The 19,400-nt window shown below is 36.3% G+C and overlaps 3 protein-coding genes across 3 annotated transcripts; all 3 read right to left on the reverse strand.

Annotated features, from left to right (window-relative positions):
* Positions 1-3,620: 3,620 nt before the first annotated feature.
* On the reverse strand, positions 3,621-11,971 carry MKKS (MKKS centrosomal shuttling protein). The gene is made up of 4 exons (XM_054467626.2): positions 10,987-11,971; positions 7,078-7,253; positions 6,064-6,174; positions 3,621-4,124 (listed from the first exon to the last, which is right to left on the reverse strand). Exons 1-4 carry the CDS (start codon positions 11,969-11,971, stop codon positions 3,684-3,686), a joined length of 1,713 nt encoding a protein of 570 aa, XP_054323601.1. The 3' UTR covers positions 3,621-3,683.
* A 192-nt stretch (positions 11,972-12,163) lies between these two features.
* Positions 12,164-12,343, reverse strand: LOC134738918 (uncharacterized). The gene has a single exon (XM_063659436.1). It carries the CDS (start codon positions 12,341-12,343, stop codon positions 12,191-12,193), a length of 153 nt encoding a protein of 50 aa, XP_063515506.1. The 3' UTR covers positions 12,164-12,190.
* LOC134738917 (uncharacterized) lies at positions 12,164-19,158 on the reverse strand. The gene is made up of 2 exons (XM_063659435.1): positions 18,949-19,158; positions 12,164-12,387 (listed from the first exon to the last, which is right to left on the reverse strand). Exon 1 carries the CDS (start codon positions 19,156-19,158, stop codon positions 18,967-18,969), a length of 192 nt encoding a protein of 63 aa, XP_063515505.1. The 3' UTR covers positions 12,164-12,387; positions 18,949-18,966.
* Between the last annotated feature and the right edge of the window lie 242 nt (positions 19,159-19,400).

A 19,400-nucleotide genomic window follows, 5' to 3' on the forward strand; every position in this document is an offset into this window, starting at 1 on the left:
CATGATAATTTTAAATAACCTGCATAATGTATGTGACTGTAAACAACATTATTTTATTTTAAAGTTATTCAAAGAACTGCTCAACAATATGAACAACAATATGAAAATACATAGTACAATGGCTGATTTATGGTTACTTAAAATTTCTCGTCTACCATGTAAATGCCTAAGTAGCTTTGATAATACAAACCAAATGAGTTCAAGGATACCTATAATAAAAGATATTAATGTGATATAGTTTAAATATCTTGTGTAAAACACTTATATAAAGTGCTTCAGTCTAACAGTTACTTTACAATGTCTAACACGTAAAGACTCTCTAATATGGTACAAATGGAAGAATTAAAGAGTAGGATATCTATAAGACCAAATAATTATTTGATTAAAACTTTCCTTTATTTGCTTTAGCTCTCCACTTTTTTCCTTGCTGCTAAAATCCTAATGTCTTTTGATTAATAAGATGACAATCCTGTTGGACTCCTATGGTTCAATAATGTTTAATGTTACATGTCCTGAGAGTCCCACGAAACTATTGAGCAGCTATCACTGACTTCATTTTCTTCTGCACACTCTCCCTTTCCTTTTCCACAGCTATCAGGGTTTCCCATTCTCTCTCCTGAGGTACTTCATAATGCAATATTCAGACCTCAATCTTACTTTAAGTCACAAAACACTGCCTGAGGCCTACCTTAGTTGCTATTTTTACTTATCATTTATTTCTGCCAAAAGGAACTCCTCTAAAATTATTTTCATCAAGAATTTTCATTTCAAGTTTTATCATCTAAGTTTGAATGCTAATTTTCTTGAACTATAGAGGAAGGTTTTTTTTTCTTTTTTTCTATTTCCAGTGTTTTCTGCTAGGGATTATTATAACTTTAGGAAACACAGAGGCATTTATAAATATATTTTAGCGAATTTGTGATATATTCAAAATAAGAACATTGATGTTTCACCAAGGAATGTAATCAAATTGTATGGCAAAGCTAAAAATGATAGAATTTAAAAAGTGGCTATCATGAAAAGTAGAAACCCCTAATCTATAAGATCAATTGGAGAGGTTCGCTGTGTCACCCCTTCTTGGAGGAACTTGAAAAAATGCAGCGTAAGGCCAAGGAGAACCAGGACAATACCCGACTCCTATGTGACACACCTTCTTCAGTGACCATTGTAAACACATGTGATAAAGAACGCTTCTTTTAGGTTGGAGTGATGATAAAAATGCAAAGGCATGGCATCAAGAATGCTTTTTTCCATTTATGTGACCAAGTTTTCAGTAAATAATTTATTACAAATAAGCTTTTCCTCCCGCCTTTATTAGATAGCTAATGCTGTATAAGAAAGTACATCCCAAATTTGACTTAAAACAACATTTATTATCTCACAGATTTTTTGGGTCAGGAACCAACCTGGGAGTAGCTTAGCTGGCTTTTTTGCTTCAGGGTCTCTCGTGTGGCTCCAGTGGCAGGGCTATACTCATCTCAAGGTTCCACTGGGGAGAACCTGCTTCCAAATTCACTCTTGTGGTTGTTGGTACGATTCAGTTCCTTTTGAGCTGTTGGCTAGAAGACTCCCTCAACCCTTGCTATGTGGGCCTCTGCAGGGGGCAGTTCCCAACATGACAGCTGGCTTCCATTGAGAGAGAAGGCATCAGGAGATGAACTCATCTTTTTACCACCAAATATCAGAAGTGACATCCCGTCCCTTCTGCTGTATTCTATTCATTAGAAGCTAGTCACTAGGTCCCACCTACACCCAGAGAGCCAACTGCCAGGAAGTGAGATTATTGGGAACCATCTTAGAGGCTGCCTACCACATGCAAAATATATCCCCCCTACTCCTCAGATCCTCAAAAGTTTCACTTTTGCATTACAACTTCAGCTCAAAGTTCAGAATCTCATAATTGGAATCAAGTCAGGGTGATATCATAATTGGAATCACCCCAGGCTTCCTTAGGGGGTAGTTCTTTAAGTACAGTTCCTGGAACACAGTTGCTTCCCATCTGCAGACCCATGAAACCAGAGAAAAGTTATCTGCCTTCTATTCACAGCATAAAATTATGGATAAGGCATAACCATAACCATCACCGTAACATTCTGTCCACAAAGCTGGAAAATGGGAGACATAAAGGAGTCACTAAGCCTAGCCCATACTCAAGGGGAGGAAATTATGCAAGGTCTGAAACTAGGAGGTGGGGCCACCGTAGAGGCTGCCTGCCACACTGCCCTTCTATTTGATTCTAATAATAAAAGAAGTAAAACTTTTGATAAATATTTTATGAGACTTCAGGTGGGGCTGATATCTAACATACATGGATGGCATTGCTGCTTGTATTGCTAGTTTTTTTCCTTTGGCTCAGAGTAAAAATTCTTTTTGATTACAAGAATATTAGAGGAAATTGTTTAACAATTCTAATTCTCTTTATCATGGCTATAGATCTGATCATTGACTATTAGGTTGGTTCATTTCCCAAAAATTTCCAAAATATTTTCCTAAAGTTTAATATAACATTTGTTATAGCTCCATACTTATTCATGTGGCTGCCTTCTATATTTCTTCTTCAATTTATCAATACATCTTATATTTGCATAAAATTCAAACTACATCCCTTGGTGAAACATAGTGTCTCTACTTTGAACATGGGAGCTTTTCTACTTTCTTTTTCATACTATTGACTAGAGAAATAACTTCCCCTTCCTTCATGCTGCTTTCTGAAGTCCTGGTAGAATACTCCTCATTGTCCTTCCTTTTTCTATCAGTCTACGGTTCTCAACCAACAACAATTTTGCTCTTCGGGGGACATTTGGCAATGTCTGGAAACATTTTTGGTTGTCACAACAGGAGAGTGCTACTGGCATCTAGTGTGCAGAGGCCAGGGATGCTGCTAAATAAGCTGTAATGCACAGGGCAGCCTCTGAACAACAAAGAATTATGGGGTCCAGAATGTCAATAATGCCAAGGTTGAGAAACCCCAGTGTAAAACAAACCAGTTCTTCCTCCCACTTTAAAAATGAAGACATTACAATGTTGCTTTAGCCTTGGTTACTATATAAGTCTACTTTTTTTCCCCCAAAAGCAAACATTTCCCCAAAATAACAAAAATGTGGAGTTGTGATATAAACTAGAAATTGCAGGCAAACCAGGTTCTACTCAATTACCTAACCACTGAAGAATATAGCTTGAGATAAAGGGCATGGAGAAAAGTGAAATTTTACTAAATGTGCAGTTTGAATACTTCTTTTGATTGAGCAATATATACTGAATGTTTTGTGACACTTTGAGATCTAGTTTTATACTTTAAGCATATGTAATTACTACTAACTAGAAAATATCTAAAATATATGTATATCCAAACTAGAGCATGGATTAGGAGTCTTTTTTATTTGTTTGCTCTCAAAATGACACCAACATAACAAAAATTTAGAACAATGTACAGCAGCCACTATAGAATCCCTAAGATAACTATAATATTTTTAAATAAATAATGCTTCATATTTTTATTATTTCATAGCATTTCTATTCACAAATCACCTTTTTTCCTAAATAAGTGTATCTATAATTTTATGAGTCGTTTGTCTAAATATGTAGAACAGGTCTTTGGGAGAGAACAAATACACTCACAATTTTTCTTAATTGCCAACAGACTAGTTTATTTGTTTCTTTTGTAATACAAACATGCTATTCTCTCAGTTTTTATCTTCAATAACATATGAAAGATCCAAAATCAAGTTGGCTGTCTCTACAGCCACCTGTAGGCCACTAAGCTTTGCAGTCAAACAGTCCAAGGTCAGGTTGCTGGCTGAGCCCACAGCTTCATGTGGAAGGCAGGTTTGTGGCACAAATGGACGACGTGTGCTTCTTAAGAAAGACCAGTTGAGTTCTTCCTGGCTATTGTATAATCCACAGCCACACTGTGAAAGCAAATCTGGCCAGTTAGCAACACAGGGAGAATCTGCCTGAACTGACCAAAGGTGTCCATACTTCATGTCAGTGAGAATTTCACCTCCATCATGTTCTAAAGAGCCAACAACAGATTCTAGGGCACTGCAAAATGCTTCAGCAATTAACTGAAGTTCTGTTTGAGTACATTCATCATCTTTGAGAATGCTTTCTGGGTCGTTGTGAGTCTAAAGAGTAATAAAAACATTGAAAACACATACAAAGCAATTAATATAAAATGTTTCAGAAAAATAAGATACTGAATCAAAATCTTATTCCTAAAGTTACTACTTACTTTCATGTAATTTGGGGTTTGGCACAATGCTAATAGGCTTGTATGAGTCAGCCAGCCAGGCTGCAAAACCTTAACTAGGTTGGTTATAGTAAAAATGTATTAAAAATGTATATATTACCAGTCATGTTACCAGAAGGAGTGAATCAGAATAACCCCACCATCAGCTTATTCTGAATGAGGCTTGGTAGTGCCTCCTTAATACATGAAGGACAAGGCATAATGCATGTATTACAGGTTTTTCTGCACACAGGAGGAAGTTCCTGAAGACTGATGTCCCAAATGAAGTACTTATTTATCTCTGCAAAATGTTTGAGATTTGTTTAAAATAAGAATGCACACATTTTTATTTGGAAATCATGATGTAAATTTTCATATCAATGTTTTAAAAATGAATATTCTTCTCTTTAAATTAATGAAAAGGTAATAAGACCTTAAACAGTCTTCTGGTTACACTATTTAAAAATGTTTATCCTAGAAATTCCATGATAAAAAGAAAAATTAATATATAGCCATGCACCACATACCCACGCTTCAGTCAATGACAGATCACATATACAACAGTGGTCCCATAAGATTATAAGGCCATATTTTTACTAACCTTTTCTATGTTTTGATATGTTTAGATACACAAATACCATTGTGTTACAATTACCTACAGTATTCAGTACAGTAATATGCTGTAAGGGTTTGTAGCCTAAGAGCAATAGGCTATACCACATAGCTTAGGAGTGTAGTAGGCTCTACCATGCAGGTTTGTGCAAGTACATTCTATACTGTTTGCACAACAATATTGCCTAATGATGCATTTCTCAGAATATATCTTTGTTGTTAAGCAACATGTCTGTATTAGCAAACTAATAACTGAATGATGGGCTAAAAAATCCATATCTTAACTGCTTAAAAACAGTGACCACTTTCCTACTCAAGACACCTCCTTCCTCCAAAAAACTTTCTCTAGTTTACTTAATTCCATTTCAGAATACATTATTGTCCATTCAGCACCAATAGATTGGCACAAATTTTGTTTTCCATAATGTATATTCTGATAACTTTTCATGAATGTGCTTTATCTTCAAACAGATTCTAAGTTATTTGGGGAAGGACAGGGCATGTTTATCCAATGAATCGATTGCTAATATCTGGAAAATACCTATACCTTTTTGTATCCATTTTCAAATAAAGTAGGCCAGTACTTATGAAATAATCAGAACAACAATGCACTAAACTTATCTGAGAGCTGTCAGGAAATGGAGTTTCCTAGAATAATCAAAAAATTCTATTTAGTAGAATTAATAAATAACATACATAAATACCAATTTTAAAATTATAATCTAATATGTGAACTGCTTAAATAAATGAAACTGTTTTCTTGATGCTCTAGAAGATACTGAAGTATTCTGTAGAAACTTGGCTCTTTTGTTTGTGAACATCAATTATTACTGTATTGCAGCAGCTGAGATCTCTAAGAGAACTCCCAATAACAGAATGCTAGCTTCAACATGCAGAACATGTAGACAATACTCAAAGAACGTGATCACTTGGTAAAATACTATTTTTATAATAATCATTGTAATAAGGATATTACCTTATATTTACCTTGTCATTTCCCTCAAGTGTTTCTGATTATGTATTTTATTTAGACTACTGAAAAATTCAGTGTTAAAGGCTACAAGTTTACCTATATAACAAACCTATACATGCACCCCTGAACCTAAAAGTTAAAATTAACAAACAAACAAAAAGACTATAGGATATTATGATTTTGGCTTATTATCTCAGAAAACAAAAGTTGCTGAGAATTCAGGTAAACCGAAGAGGATTATCTTACATACCTTGTGCCTGATATATGCAGCCAAATGAGTTTCAGTACAGCCACCTCCCAACAAAGCCCATGGCTCCTTAAGTGTTAACTGCAGGACATGCAGTGCCGTCTGACACGTGAGCTAAGAAAAAACCCAAATCATCAGAATCAGACGTTCACATCATATACACACACAAAAAATCATGCTCTCAAAGCATCATAGTGAATACAGAGAGTGTGATTTTAATTACAAAAGAACAAAACTTGTGTTGTGCCAAGGTTGTCATGTGATTAATACATTCTGAATAGTAAGGTTTAGAGATTAAAGGAAGATACTTTAGTCAGAAGTTTGTTTTCATGGAGCCAGATTAGTATTTTCTTTCATATACACTTAGCTCTTCAAATTGAGACTGACAAATATATGGCCTCAAAATATCTGGGTCAACAAGGTTTGCTGGCACTTCCACTAAAAAAATTATTTCAGACTAAATAATAAATTTATTTTGAATGGTTTTGGAAATAATACAGTTACATCCCAGCATAATAAATAAAAAACCACACAGACCTTTAACATTTACTCAGGATATATCCTTGAGCATACATGAATCTTTAAAACTTGTGACCAATCCCATAGATTATCATTTCCCTTGTATAAAAGTTGCATGCATTATTGCTGGCAGAGAACAGGAAACTCTGCTAAGAAGTGGATGATGGGTATTGACTGGGGAACTCATTTTCCAAGTGAATTATTCATACACATTACCATCAAAGACTACACAATTCAAGTTAATTTCTCAGAAAAGTTCACATGTCAAGGGCCTTTTAGGTTTCTGGTAAATAGTAGAAATAATAAATGGCAACACATGCCAAATTTATTATAATGCCACAGGCATTTAAATTAGCTTACTTGTGACTTTGCATCAATCATTTTAATTTTTGCTTTCTATACTACCTAGGGAAGCTACGAAAAAAAAATCATAATAACTATTGAGTGACTAATTCCTCCCTCAGTCCCTGCACATGGAATTCAAAGTTCATTACCTACCTTCAGCTCATCCCAGGCAGTGTCATTTCTGTTGCAGAGAAGCAAACTGCAGATTGTTGCTTCATTAGGAATAAGATGAAAAAAATGTTTGGAGCCAAATTTTGCAGTGCACACATCTTTCACACTTCCATAACTATTAGGAGATATTGAGCCTAGGGATCCAATAGGCTGTGTTCCTATTTTTTAAAGATTAGAAAATACAAGATGCATAAGCAAAAGTGGAGCAAACAACCATTTAAAAGTATATTTATTCCTAGCCAACATAAAAGCCCCACAAGCATATAATTTAAAATATGAAATACAGGATAAATAAGATGAATCTTCCTAAACTGCTAAGTTATATTCTGCTATTAAAATGACATACAAATAAAGTAAAGTAGAAGTTATTTTGGTTTACAGATCTCTTTGAAAATCTTTTAGAAGTCATTTTTTACTCTCTTCCCAGAAAAAGACACATACAATTTTGCATACATTTTCAAGGAATTCAGAAAACCCTCAAAGCCCATTCAGGGTTTAGAGACCCCAAATTAAGAACTTCACTAACTTGGATTAAGGGTTGATGTGACAGGCTATTTTTTTTTAAGGCATTATTATTTTCAATTTAAAATAAATGCCGCTATCCAAATAGTTGTGTAGTTGAATTCCTTCGGGACTCTACATAGTGAATATGTAAGAATTATTTTTTTGTCTGGCAACTATTTATACAATAGCTAACTGAATTATGCCAAAATAAAGTGACATGCTTATTTCACTGTTATTATTTGATATATTAAGTATTTTGTCCTCCTACCTGCACATGTAAAATAGTGAAGTTTTATAAACCACAAGTAAAAATATGAATAAAGAAGTTAGGGTGACTTGAATTTTCCAAATTTCCAAATGTAATGGAAGTTATGTAAGAAAAGAAACCTACACCAAACTCCTACAAGAAACAATACTAAAGTCTAAAGCTATAATTCTGAGCCATTCACCCCTTTCAGCTAGTTTCCTTTTCTTTCAGACTCACCTTTAAAAGATGGTTTCTTTCAAACTAATGGGGTGTAGTTTGAAAGTCTAAAATGTCGGCTGGGTGTAGTGGCTCATGCCTGTAATCCCAGCACTTTAGGAGGCTGAGGCGGGCATCACCTGAGGTCAGGAGTTTGAGACCAGCCTGGCCAACATGGTGAAACCCCGTCTCTACTAAAAATACAAAAACTAGCCAGGTGTGGTGGCAGGTGCTTCTAATCCCAGCTGCTCAGGAGGCTGAGGCAGGAAAATCGCTTGAACCTGGGGGGCAGAGGTTGCAGTGAGCAGTGAGCTGAGATCGCGCCACTGCACTCTAGCCTGGGCAACAGAGGGAGACTCCGTCTCAAAAAAAAAAAAAAAAAAAGGCTAAAATGTCTAAAAACACTTCCATCTCAAAAAATTTATAGAATATAATAACTAAACAATTTCACTTATTTGAATATTGTTTACTTCCGAAGTCTTCAAGAATAACGAATACTTTAAAAAAGTGATCTAAGTAAAAAAGCCAAAATCTTATAGTATAATTTCTTTCACATGGTGGGAACAACAGATTCTGCATGAGAAGACCGGCTCTACTGCTTATCAGCCACTGGATGCTGTCACTCATGTCATTTAGCTTTTCTGCCTCCCTCACATGAGAGGCAAGTGGGGATAATAATGCATACTTCACAAATAAATCAAACCAAGTCAAATGTTAAAAATGCTCCAGGCCGGGCGCGGTGGCTCACGCCTGTAGTCCCAGTACTTTGGGAGGCTGAGATGGGTGGATCACCTGAGCTCAGGAGTTCAGGACCAGCCTGACCAATATGGTGAAACCCTGTCTCTACTAAAAATACAAAAAATTAGCCAGGTATGGTGGCTTGTGCCTGTAGTCCCAGCTACTAGGGAGGCTGAGACAGAATTGCTTGAACCCAAGAAGCAGAGGTTGCAGTGAGCCGAGATTGCGCCACTGCACTCCAGCCTGGGCGACAGAGTGAGACTCCACCTTAAAAAAAAAAAAAAAAAAACCTCCGTAAGCTGCAACATGCTTCACATGTGGCACCCATCCACAGTAACACCCACTATACAACCTATATCATTAATAAACAGGAATTTTGTTTGAAGGCCTGAAATGAGGTAATGTTAACTTAGATTGCCAGGGGAGATAGGTAAGGCCAAAAACATACTTCATCTACCTAGAAGTTTACCTGCGTTATGTGCCTGGTACAGTTTTCCCCCCTTTTCTTTTTTTCTCAAAAGCTCTCTGCTCCCAAGATCCAGGACTAAAGGTATGGCTATTAATGCATGTTTAGGTACATATTATGGGCTAGTGTGGAAACCCAGCCCCCAGTTACAATATGGTTTCTATGGGAAAATGTTCTTTTTTTTTTTTCTTTTTTTGATAGGGAATCTTGCTGTCACCAGGCTGGAGTGCAGCGGCGCAATCTCGGTTCACTGCAACCTCCACCTCCCGGGTTCAAGCAATTCTCCTGCCTCAGCCTCCCAAGTAGCTGGGATTACAAGCGCGGCCACCATGCCCAGCTAATTTTTTTTTGTATTTTTAGTAGAGATGGGGTTTCACCATGTTGGCCAGGATGGTCTCGATCTCCTGACCTTGTGATCTGCTCACCTCGGCCTCCCAAAGTGCTGGGATTACAGGCATGAGCCACTGCCCAGCCCTTTTTGTTTTTTCAGATGTGGTCCTGCTTTGTTGCCCAGGCTGGACTTGAACTCCTTGGCTCAAGTAATCCTCCTGCCTCAACTTCCCAAGTAGCTGGGACTACAGGCATGTGCCACACCCGGCTAAAGTGTCCCATATTTTAAAAATGAATCTGGAAGACCCAGTATTTACAAGCTGGAAATTGCCAGATTCATGCAAAGCTAGTAGATATTTAAGGTTATCAGTCTGACTTACCATACCAACAATGAATTCCAAGGAATTATTTCCATTATTAAGAAACTCTACTTTGACAGTCATTTGAGTCTTACCAAGGTAGGGCAATAACCCAGAGATATTATGTATTCAACACTTGGCATACCTACAGCTCCTTTTTGATAATTTATACTAAGACTTTTATTAAATAAACTTTAACAATGGTTTAAGTCTAGTAACTTAAAAATTGGAAACAATGCAGACTAAATGATCATCTTTCTGATAGATTGTCAAAGCAGTTAAAGGATACTGAAAAGTAGCTCAAATCAGGAACTCTTCAGCTTGTCATTTTTCTTTGGCTCTAACAGGTCTTATATCTGCTTTTAATTTGCTGAGTTTGTAAAATACAGTGAATTTTTTGCCTGTTTTAGTTCTGTATATTACCAAATATATTTCAGTCAATTCAACAAACACTTTAGAACACCCACTGTGGGCCAGGCCTGTAAAAGGTGCTGAAAGTAAAAGATGATCTTGGTTCTCAAGGTCAGGTGGGAACAGTTTTGATATAGGTAAAACACAGGTGCACGTACATCACCCTCCCATTAGAAACAACTACTTAAGGAGAAGTACAGAAGTTTGTTGGAATTATGATAAAGTGAAGAAAAAGGGGCATTCTAGTTACAAAATTACTTTCTAAATATAACGTGATTTAAAAGATTTGTCAATTGAGGCTGAAGAATTTTGTGTAAAGTATGAAAGACCTTAGGATTATGGGGATGTTAGACTTCTCAACAACCTGTAAAATATTTGGGGGTTAGATTATGATATAGTACATTAGGGGGCTGAAAATACATAGAAAATGGCTATAATCACTGCATTTTTAGTATGTGAACAACACAGGATCTTTTCCAGAAACCTTTGCTGCCAGAAATGATACTGACACATGCTGTGTCAATTTTTCAAGATGTTAACAGTGACACAAACCAAAAATATCTCTGCTCAAAAAAGTGTGATTTATTAACTGTAAGGGGCAAAAGCCGAGTGATTTTTACCTGTCATTTTAGTCAGGGGTTCCATCAGAGTCACTCCAATTCTGTCTATGGCAATAATACGATGCATATTGAGAAACTGCTTCAAAGATGGATGTATAACTTTTTGGCACAGGACAAGATCTACGTGGTCACTGATTAGCTGCCTTCCTAGGTTAAGCAGCTGGTCCAAGGCTGCATTTTCAAGAGAAACCCCATAACTGACCACCACAGTTCCTTCTCCAGTGTCAGAAATGTCTCCGGATAAAGTTGTACAAAAGAGTGCCACCTTGAGGGCAGTTGATTTTTTGATAGGTAATAGCCTCATTAATTGAACTTCTGACATTTCAATGAGTATCCCAGGTAATACAGTGGAATCTATAACTCTTTGACCTTTTAAAGGTACAATTAAACTCTTTCCTAAAATGATGTGGCCTTCAGCATTTTCTGGAATTGTAAGCAAAAAGGCTCTCAGGATCAAAGCACTGACATGCTCTGTTTCCTTTCTGGTGAGCATACAGGCAGGTTTACTTGTTAACACACTGCGCACGAAACAAAGGAGGATCTGAGTACTACCAAAGTCGACTGGGATTCGACAACCACAGGTCTCAGACTTGAGATAACTGATGCAAAGACTCAAAAGATGTTTATTTAATCTAATGACAGTGGTGGGTGTCAAGTCTAATCTCTGAACATTTTCAATCAGGTTGCAGCAAAGAATGGCTGTGAATAAGCCACAATCACTGAAGCTTGACACATGATTCTGTATGGAGGTTGTCAGGATCTTTAAAATGGGATGTGTGACCAAAAGGTGACTGAGCAGGGCTGAGGACTGTGAGGTTGTGCACACGTAACCTCCAAAGCCATTGTGCAGCTGCTTCAGCCTACCTGAAGGGCCATAGCATGATGTTACAATTCTTTTGAAGACAGAAAGTGTGGTCCTGACTCTCTCAGTTGTCAGTGGTTCACTCTTACACAATGATGGCTTCTTAGCTTCCAAACGAGACATCTTACTTCAGGTGGTAACTAGTGAAGACCGTTTTTATTTTGTAAACCACATTTTCTATTTATTGCATTATCACGTTTTAACATTAAAAATTATTCTTTAGGAATTAAAGTATGAATATGCAGCATTGTAGCTATAAAATAAAAAAGTTCAATGTTTATGAAGGTAATCAGCATAGAATGATTTAATGACAAATTAGTAATTCCAAATATTTATTTTACTTCACTCTTCAATACTCTTTTGTTTGCTTTGAGACTGAAATTTTACAGACTGCTTTGCAGACCTCTGTAAAAAGTATGTTCCAAGATGGATGCCTATGAAAGATATCCCAGCTACAAGAAGCCAGTTCTTTCTAATCCAACTGGTATTTTTCATGTCTTCTTTTGATGTGAAGCTCAGATTCAAAGCTGCTTCTTTATCTAATAAATAAATTAAAAAAAACATTTTAGAGAAATACTTCCCAAGCATTTTGTGGACTGCAGTTTAATAATTTATTCTAATATTCTGCTGCCGTTTTAGAAAAAGGAACTACTAACTGGCACAAACTTCCAGAAAATGAGAAAGGTAAACCAACTTTGACTTAAAGTTCCTTTATTCTTCAATAAATCCCCTCTACAAGAAAAAGTGCTTGTATTTCAGTGATTCTGTAAGGCACAACAACATGGCTAGGAAGCTTACAGCACAGTTATTTGAATATGGCATGCTTTCAGGAGAGAAATGCTACAATATAAAACAGAGAATTAGGTATCTGAGTCTTTTTCTTTTTTTTTTTGAGATGGAGTTTCGCTCTTGTTGCCCAGGCTGGAGTGCAATGGCGTGATCTTGGCTCACCACAACCTCAGCCTCCTGAGTTCAAGCAATTCTCCTGCCTCACCCTCCTCAGTGGCAGAGATTACAGGCATGCGCCACCATGCCCAGCTAATTTTGTACTTTTAGTAGAGATGGGGTTTCTCCATGTTTGTCAGGTTGGTCTCGAACTCCTGACCTCAGGTGATCTGCCCACCTCTGCCTCCCAAAGTGCTGGGATTAAAGGTGTGAGCCACTGTGCCTGGCAAGTCTCTGAGTCTTAAAAGAAGTCTTGAATATTTTTATTCTCCAACATGAAGATTTAATATTATGTTTTTATCTATAATTGTGGTTTGCTTGGAAACTTTAGGTTTGAAGAGAAGTGCATTTACATCAAGTCATGTTTGTAAATAATTATAAAAACAAGATAGCTGTTGGCATGTCTACTGCAGAAACTCACTAATGTATAGTCTATATTTAGCTGAATAAATCTGCACAACACATTGTACCAAAAAACAAACCATGTTTTAAACACCTGGCTAAAGTCAGAGCTAATTTTCTATCATTTTACTTTATCAATCAACGATTTTCAGTTTTGGAAGTCCTAGTCAATGAATCCTCCCCAAAGCACTGGTTAATGACAGTACATGCAAAAACCAAGGGATATGCTGGATAACAACAACAATAAAAATAGGATCTGAGTTGCAATTCAATTTCAAAGTCTAAATACCATAAAACGTTATATATCAAAAGGTCGTGTAGAAATACAATTCCAGTTTCCTTAACAAGGTAGTGTCCTTGTTAAAAAAAAAAAGTGTGCCTTGAGGCATAAATTCCTGACACATTAATAATAATGTGTGAAAAGAATAAAAATGTTAGATCATAGATCTTATCTGTTGGGGCCTGGTGTTTTAAAGGTATATTATTAGTAAGTATTTCCAGGAATATGCTGAGTATGGTAGTATCCAGGAGAGCATTTAGCATAAATGAAACAAATCTATTTAGCCTAAAGTACTTCCTAAAAGTAGGCTACAGCACAGTATGGTGATCAGACCAAAACCTTGATTTGAAGATGTGCAAAGAGGTGGGCAGAACAAGGGAATGTTATGCAAATGTTATTTTGGTTACTGTTCCCAATTTAGCTAAGGGCTGTAACCATGGCAACTGGGCCCAAATGAAGTAAGGGCAATGATGGTCAGCTTTCTTCCTGTGGTGATAAAGCCATTGTCAACTTTTGTATGGCATGAGGAGGGAAAGAAAAATCTGTTTATTGATGCCAGGAACAGCCAAGGTACTTAAATATTTCAATGGCTACTTCAGATTCAGCAAAATCTGAGAAATACATTTAAATGAAACCTCATAAAGTGACTTCTATATGTTTATTTGCACTTTAAAACTTACACACACACACCCCCCACAATAAAAACTATGATTAAGAAAATCGTTTTTCTAGTTAGAACATTTTCAATACTTAATAGTGACATGTAACTTTTCAAAAACAGAATGCCATGTTGGCACCTCTGTCAGTCTTACAGTAGGTGAGACCAGTACACACATCTTTTGGCTAGTATTTCACTAAAATGACAAATAAATCACTGAAAATGTTAGTGACTCCCAAATCATTTTAAAGATGCCAAAACTTGTTGACCTGTGGTCACAGGTCTAGACCTGAACAAAAGAAGGTACAAGAAAGAGAAAAGAGAAAAAAAACGAAACCACTGGGGCTGGTTTATAGAACATGTTTGGAAGTATCAGTTCACCTCTATTAAAACTCTTTCTTCCTAAACAAGGTGCTCTATAATTCCAAGAGTTACCATCAGACGAATGGTCCTGACTATTCTTGGATGCACAGCCTTGGCAGATGGGTTTTTGTTGTTGTTGTTGTTGCAGTGATGGATAACTTAATTAAAATAACAGTAAAACTTGCATGACTTCTTCTAAATTAAGAGGTGCACTATAAAATATGATTTAAAGAAAATATAAACAGGTAAAAGTTTTTCCTAAAAACAAATGGAGTTCTTTGGCAAAAAGAATGATTATAGGTATGAGGTAAGAAATACACAAGGTAAGCTGGGGTCCTTTTCTGCCAAAAAGTAAGGATGTTATTAAAGACTACGTGGGTCATATCACAAAGACAAAGGAAAAACAACAGCAGCAGTCAACTTGGAGAGGATCCAAAATGAGACAATTTTAGCATTAAAAAAAAAAATGATGACTGCAACAGATTAAGATAACTGAAATATATGCAAACCCACAGGTTCATACTAACACCAAAAACAAAAACCCTAAGTGGCTTGAGTACTCACTATTATAAAAACCAATAAAGGGAATTACTGAGATAAAACATTAATCTTGCTTTCCTTGTATAAATGCATTTTGGGGTAACTGAATAGTTGACAATGGAAAGTTGTTCCAGCTAATAAATGGAGAAGGAATGATAGAATTTGAGCAGCATCATTTGGCAACCCCTAATGAAATAGTGCATTAGACCCATATACGGCAGTTGGTAAATTAAGCCTATGGACCATATCCAGACTGCTGCCTGTTTTCGTAAATGAAGTTTTATTGGAAACCAGCCATGCTCATTAATTTGTGTACTGTGTATGAGTGCTTTTACACTACAACAGAAAGCTGAAGGGTTGGTATAGACACTATATGAACTGCAAAGCCTAAAATATTTACTATCTGATCTTTTATAGAAAAAAAGTTTGCCAATTTCTAGGTTACAGCAATGTTAATGAATAGTCGCTAATAATTATTAAGTAAAAGATCACCTGGCCAACATGGTGAAACCCTGTCTCTACTAAAAAAATACAAAAAACTAGCCAAGTGTGGTGGTGGGTGCTTGTAATCCCAGTTACTCGGGAGGTTGAAGCAGGAGAATCACTTCAACCCAGAAGGCAGAGGTTGCAGTGAGCTGACATCACCCAGCTGCAGCCTGGGTGACAGAGTGAGATTCCATCTTAAAAAAAAAAAAAAAAAAAAAAAAATCAAAGGGGAACTTTATAATGGAAAGAAACACTGCTAACCTGCCTGTTAGTCTTAGCAACACTGGCTAGATGCAGTGGCTCTTGCCTGCAATCCCACCACTTTGGGAGGCCAAGGCAGGAGGACTGCTTGAGGCCAGAAATTTGAGACCAGCCTGGGCAACACAGCAAGACCCTGGTTCTAAAAATATTTTAGAACTTAGCCAGGTGTGGTGGCGGATGCCTGCAGTCCCAGCTACTTGGGATGCTGAGGCTGGAGGATGGCCTGTGCCCAAGAGTTTGAGGCTGCAGTGAGCTATGATACGCTACTGCACTGTAGCCTGGATGACAAATCAAGACCCTTCTCTCTAAAAAAAAAAATCAACAACACCATCAAAAGTGGATCAGACATTATATATGAAACAACATGATTACCTAGGATCTATTCCACAGTACCATCCATGAAGTATTCTTGTTCAAAAAGTAAATTAAAAAAACAAATGAAAGTAGCCTCTTGATATAATTACGAGATTACAGGAAATAGGGGAGAGAAAGAGGAAATTGTTAAATGACAAGATGAGGAAGCAATCAGCCAAACTGAGAATGTGGGAATTTTTTTAAAAGGCAGATTTAGGAGGGGAATTGAAAAGAGATATTATCTATCAAATGCAATACATAGACCTTGTTTGGATCCTGATTCCAACAAACCACCTGAAAAGATTTTTTTAAGACAAATTCAGAAATATAAACATGGCCTTGGGTATCAAATTGTAGGTAAAGAGTCACTGTTAAGTTTTTCTGGGTGATAATGCAAATGTGTTTGTGTATGTGTGTTTATTCTTACTGTTAAAGACACATACTAAAGGACTACATAGCGGAGCTTAAGATTTGATTTAAAATATTCTAGCAGTTCAAAAAACAGAGGAAAAGATGGATAAAAGAAGACTGGCAAAATGCTGTTAACTATTAAAGCTGGTTGTGGCGAAATGCCCTTAACTATTAAAGCTGGTTGTGGCAAAATGCCATTAACTATTAAAGCCAGTTGATGGATACTTGAGGGCTCAATATACTGTCCTCTCTCTATCTTGAGGCATGTTTGTAATTTTCCATAATGAAAATAAGAATAGAAAATAAGAGACAAATAAATGCATTCTTTTGATGTACTTCAACTATTCGGAATTTGTGTTTAACTTACTCTAAATCTGGCTCTAACTTTTGCTTACTAAAAGCCTGTTTAAATATCTGCTTCTGCTTGCTTGACCGGATATGTTAGCCTCTAAAACTTTTAACTATTGCTGCACTGGCATCTAAAATCTCTTACTACATTCACCTAACATGTTAGAGGAGATTCTTTTCTCAGCTCTATTTTTCCTCCAAGAGTATTTCTTTTTGCATGAGAAGAAACTACTTAATTTTCTTCCTCCAAAGTTTGGCCATACCTGGCCTCCAAACTGTTATGACATCTTTTTGTTCTTTACTTCTTGTCATAAGTACAATATACATACATAATATAATGGTCTTACTACAGTCTGGAAGACTATATATATAAAAATCCAGCACCTAATAAATTCTCTAACTCCCTGCTTATATATATTAAAACTCTTCCTATAAATACAAATTTTACATAGAATGTCCTAAAGTTACTCTCTTAAGTTGTTAAGCTTCTATGTCACTACCTGGCTTTTTATATTTAATAATTGTCTAATATATTAAGCTATGCTCTTCCACTTCTGCTTGTGAACATTTAAAAGTAAAATCTTGATTTAAAATATTGTTGAAACCAGTTATTATACCAAAAGTCAAAATCTCAGACCAAGGCTTATAAATAAGGAAAATCTTACTGAGGTTCTTCTTCCATAAAGAGCAGAACCTTACACTCATCTATCTTATAACAAAATTTAGAGCATATTATTCACCTCAAGGTTAAAAAGTAAATTACAATAGAAAATGCTTTACAATTACAGGGTCACGGTTCTTTATCTGAAACTCCTTGGGCCAGATGAGTTTCATAATTCAGAATTTCTTAGATTTTATAAATGTAATATAGTGTATGTAACATCCATAATCAATATAATCATAATATAGTATAACGCTATATTATAGTAAATCAAATGCGACAAATGCCAATAAAATTTCTGCAGTGAAACTCAACTTTCATATTAAGTGGAATAAAAGCAGTAACCTCCCCCATTTATCTATGAGGGATATGTTCCAAGACCACCCAGTGGATGCCTGAAACTACATATAGCACTAAACCCTATATATATTATGTTTTCTTCTTGTACATACCTATGATAAAGTTCAATTTATAAATTAGGCACAATACTCTTGTGCTTTGGGTACATGGTGAAGTAAAGTAACGGTTACCTGAACATTAAGCGTGGAGATACTACCACAGTTGATCTAACCCAGCGTGCTACTAAGTGACTAATGAGCAGGTAGACAGACAAGGGAATGACTCACGTCCTGGGTGGATGAAGTAGAATAGCCCAGGATTTCATCATGCTACTCAGAAAGATGCATAATTTAAAATTTATGAATTGTTTATTTCTGGAATTTTCTATTTAATATTTTCAGACTAGGGTTGACTGCAGGTAACTGAAACTGCAGAAAGCCAAACTGCGGATAAAGGGAGACAACTGCACTGCAGATTGCCTCATGTCAGTTAAGATCAAGTTTTGCTGCCAAAGGAGTGAGGATAAAATGTTTTGGTTTTGAGAACTTTTTGAATTTTGGAATTATGGATAAGGGACTATAGACCCAAATTATATAACTTCATTCTTTTTATTTCAGAGACTCTCAAAAGTAACAAATTATGGTCAAGCTAAAATAGTTGATGTTAAGAAATGAATACAATTAGTTTTGTATTGTTAAAAAAAAAAAAAGAACACTAATAGAAGAAAATAATCTTGTATAAATTTGGACTTTTGTGATATGTAATGGTAAGGAGTCAGGGGCTCCTTTGCACACATTCATGATTCTGGTGATGCTGCTAGCAAAACTGCCCTTTCCCTTTGCATTCAATTGACTGCCAGGCAAGTGTCAAATGTCTCTGCACAACAAACTTTTCTAGAAACAACTGCAGAATAGTATTTTGCCAGTGGGTCATAATAAAAACAACAGGTAACTTGCCAATTTAGGCTTTTCCTTGCCAGAGCTCTAAAAGATTGAGTTTCCCATTGTTGGAATGTGCCATATGATTAACCAACCAGATTAAATGGAACTTACCTGAAGATTGCAAGCCTGCTACTTCCCCTGGATTTGGCTCTTCTGAAGATTTGAAAGTCCCAGACTATCTTGCTCAGGAATGTCGTCGTTTTTAGGTATTTGGAAAACAGGGCTGCTTTTGATTCTGTACCACCCCAAATGTATGAGCCCAACTAAAGGGACCATAACAACCAAAACTTTGTAGTCTCTCCACAAGTTCCGAAGGCTCATAGTACTTCGATATCAGTGTACCTAAGAAAAGGCTACAGTTAGAGGAAAAAAACCCACTAAAACCCATAACCTCCCTTTAATTACATTTCTAAATCTCTACAAGCAGCATGCTGTACTCTTAACAAATGCTGACTGTTAAACATTTTAAATTATAATACATTGCAATATTAATAAACAAAAAGAGACATGTTGTTGACCCAAAGGGAGCAGGCAGTCAGCCTTGGGAAACTTACAGAGCAATA

This window comes from Pongo pygmaeus, chromosome 21 (assembly GCF_028885625.2).
Source record: "Pongo pygmaeus isolate AG05252 chromosome 21, NHGRI_mPonPyg2-v2.0_pri, whole genome shotgun sequence".
Lineage (NCBI taxonomy): Eukaryota > Metazoa > Chordata > Mammalia > Primates > Hominidae > Pongo > Pongo pygmaeus.

Bases quoted from the DNA above. Each gene is read 5' to 3' on its own strand.
- MKKS (XM_054467626.2), bottom strand. From the start codon at position 11,971: ATGTCTCGTTTGGAAGCTAAGAAGCCATCATTGTGTAAGAGTGAACCA. The intron at 7,254-10,986 runs GTAAAAATCACT...TTTAAAAAATAG, and splicing joins ACCCCTGACTAAAATGACAG to GAACACAGCCTATTGGATCC. The intron at 4,125-6,063 runs GTATGTAAGATA...ATTACTCTTTAG, and splicing joins CTGCATATATCAGGCACAAG to ACTCACAACGACCCAGAAAG.
- LOC134738917 (XM_063659435.1), bottom strand. From the start codon at position 19,158: ATGAGCCTTCGGAACTTGTGGAGAGACTACAAAGTTTTGGTTGTTATG.
- LOC134738918 (XM_063659436.1), bottom strand. From the start codon at position 12,343: ATGAAAAATACCAGTTGGATTAGAAAGAACTGGCTTCTTGTAGCTGGG.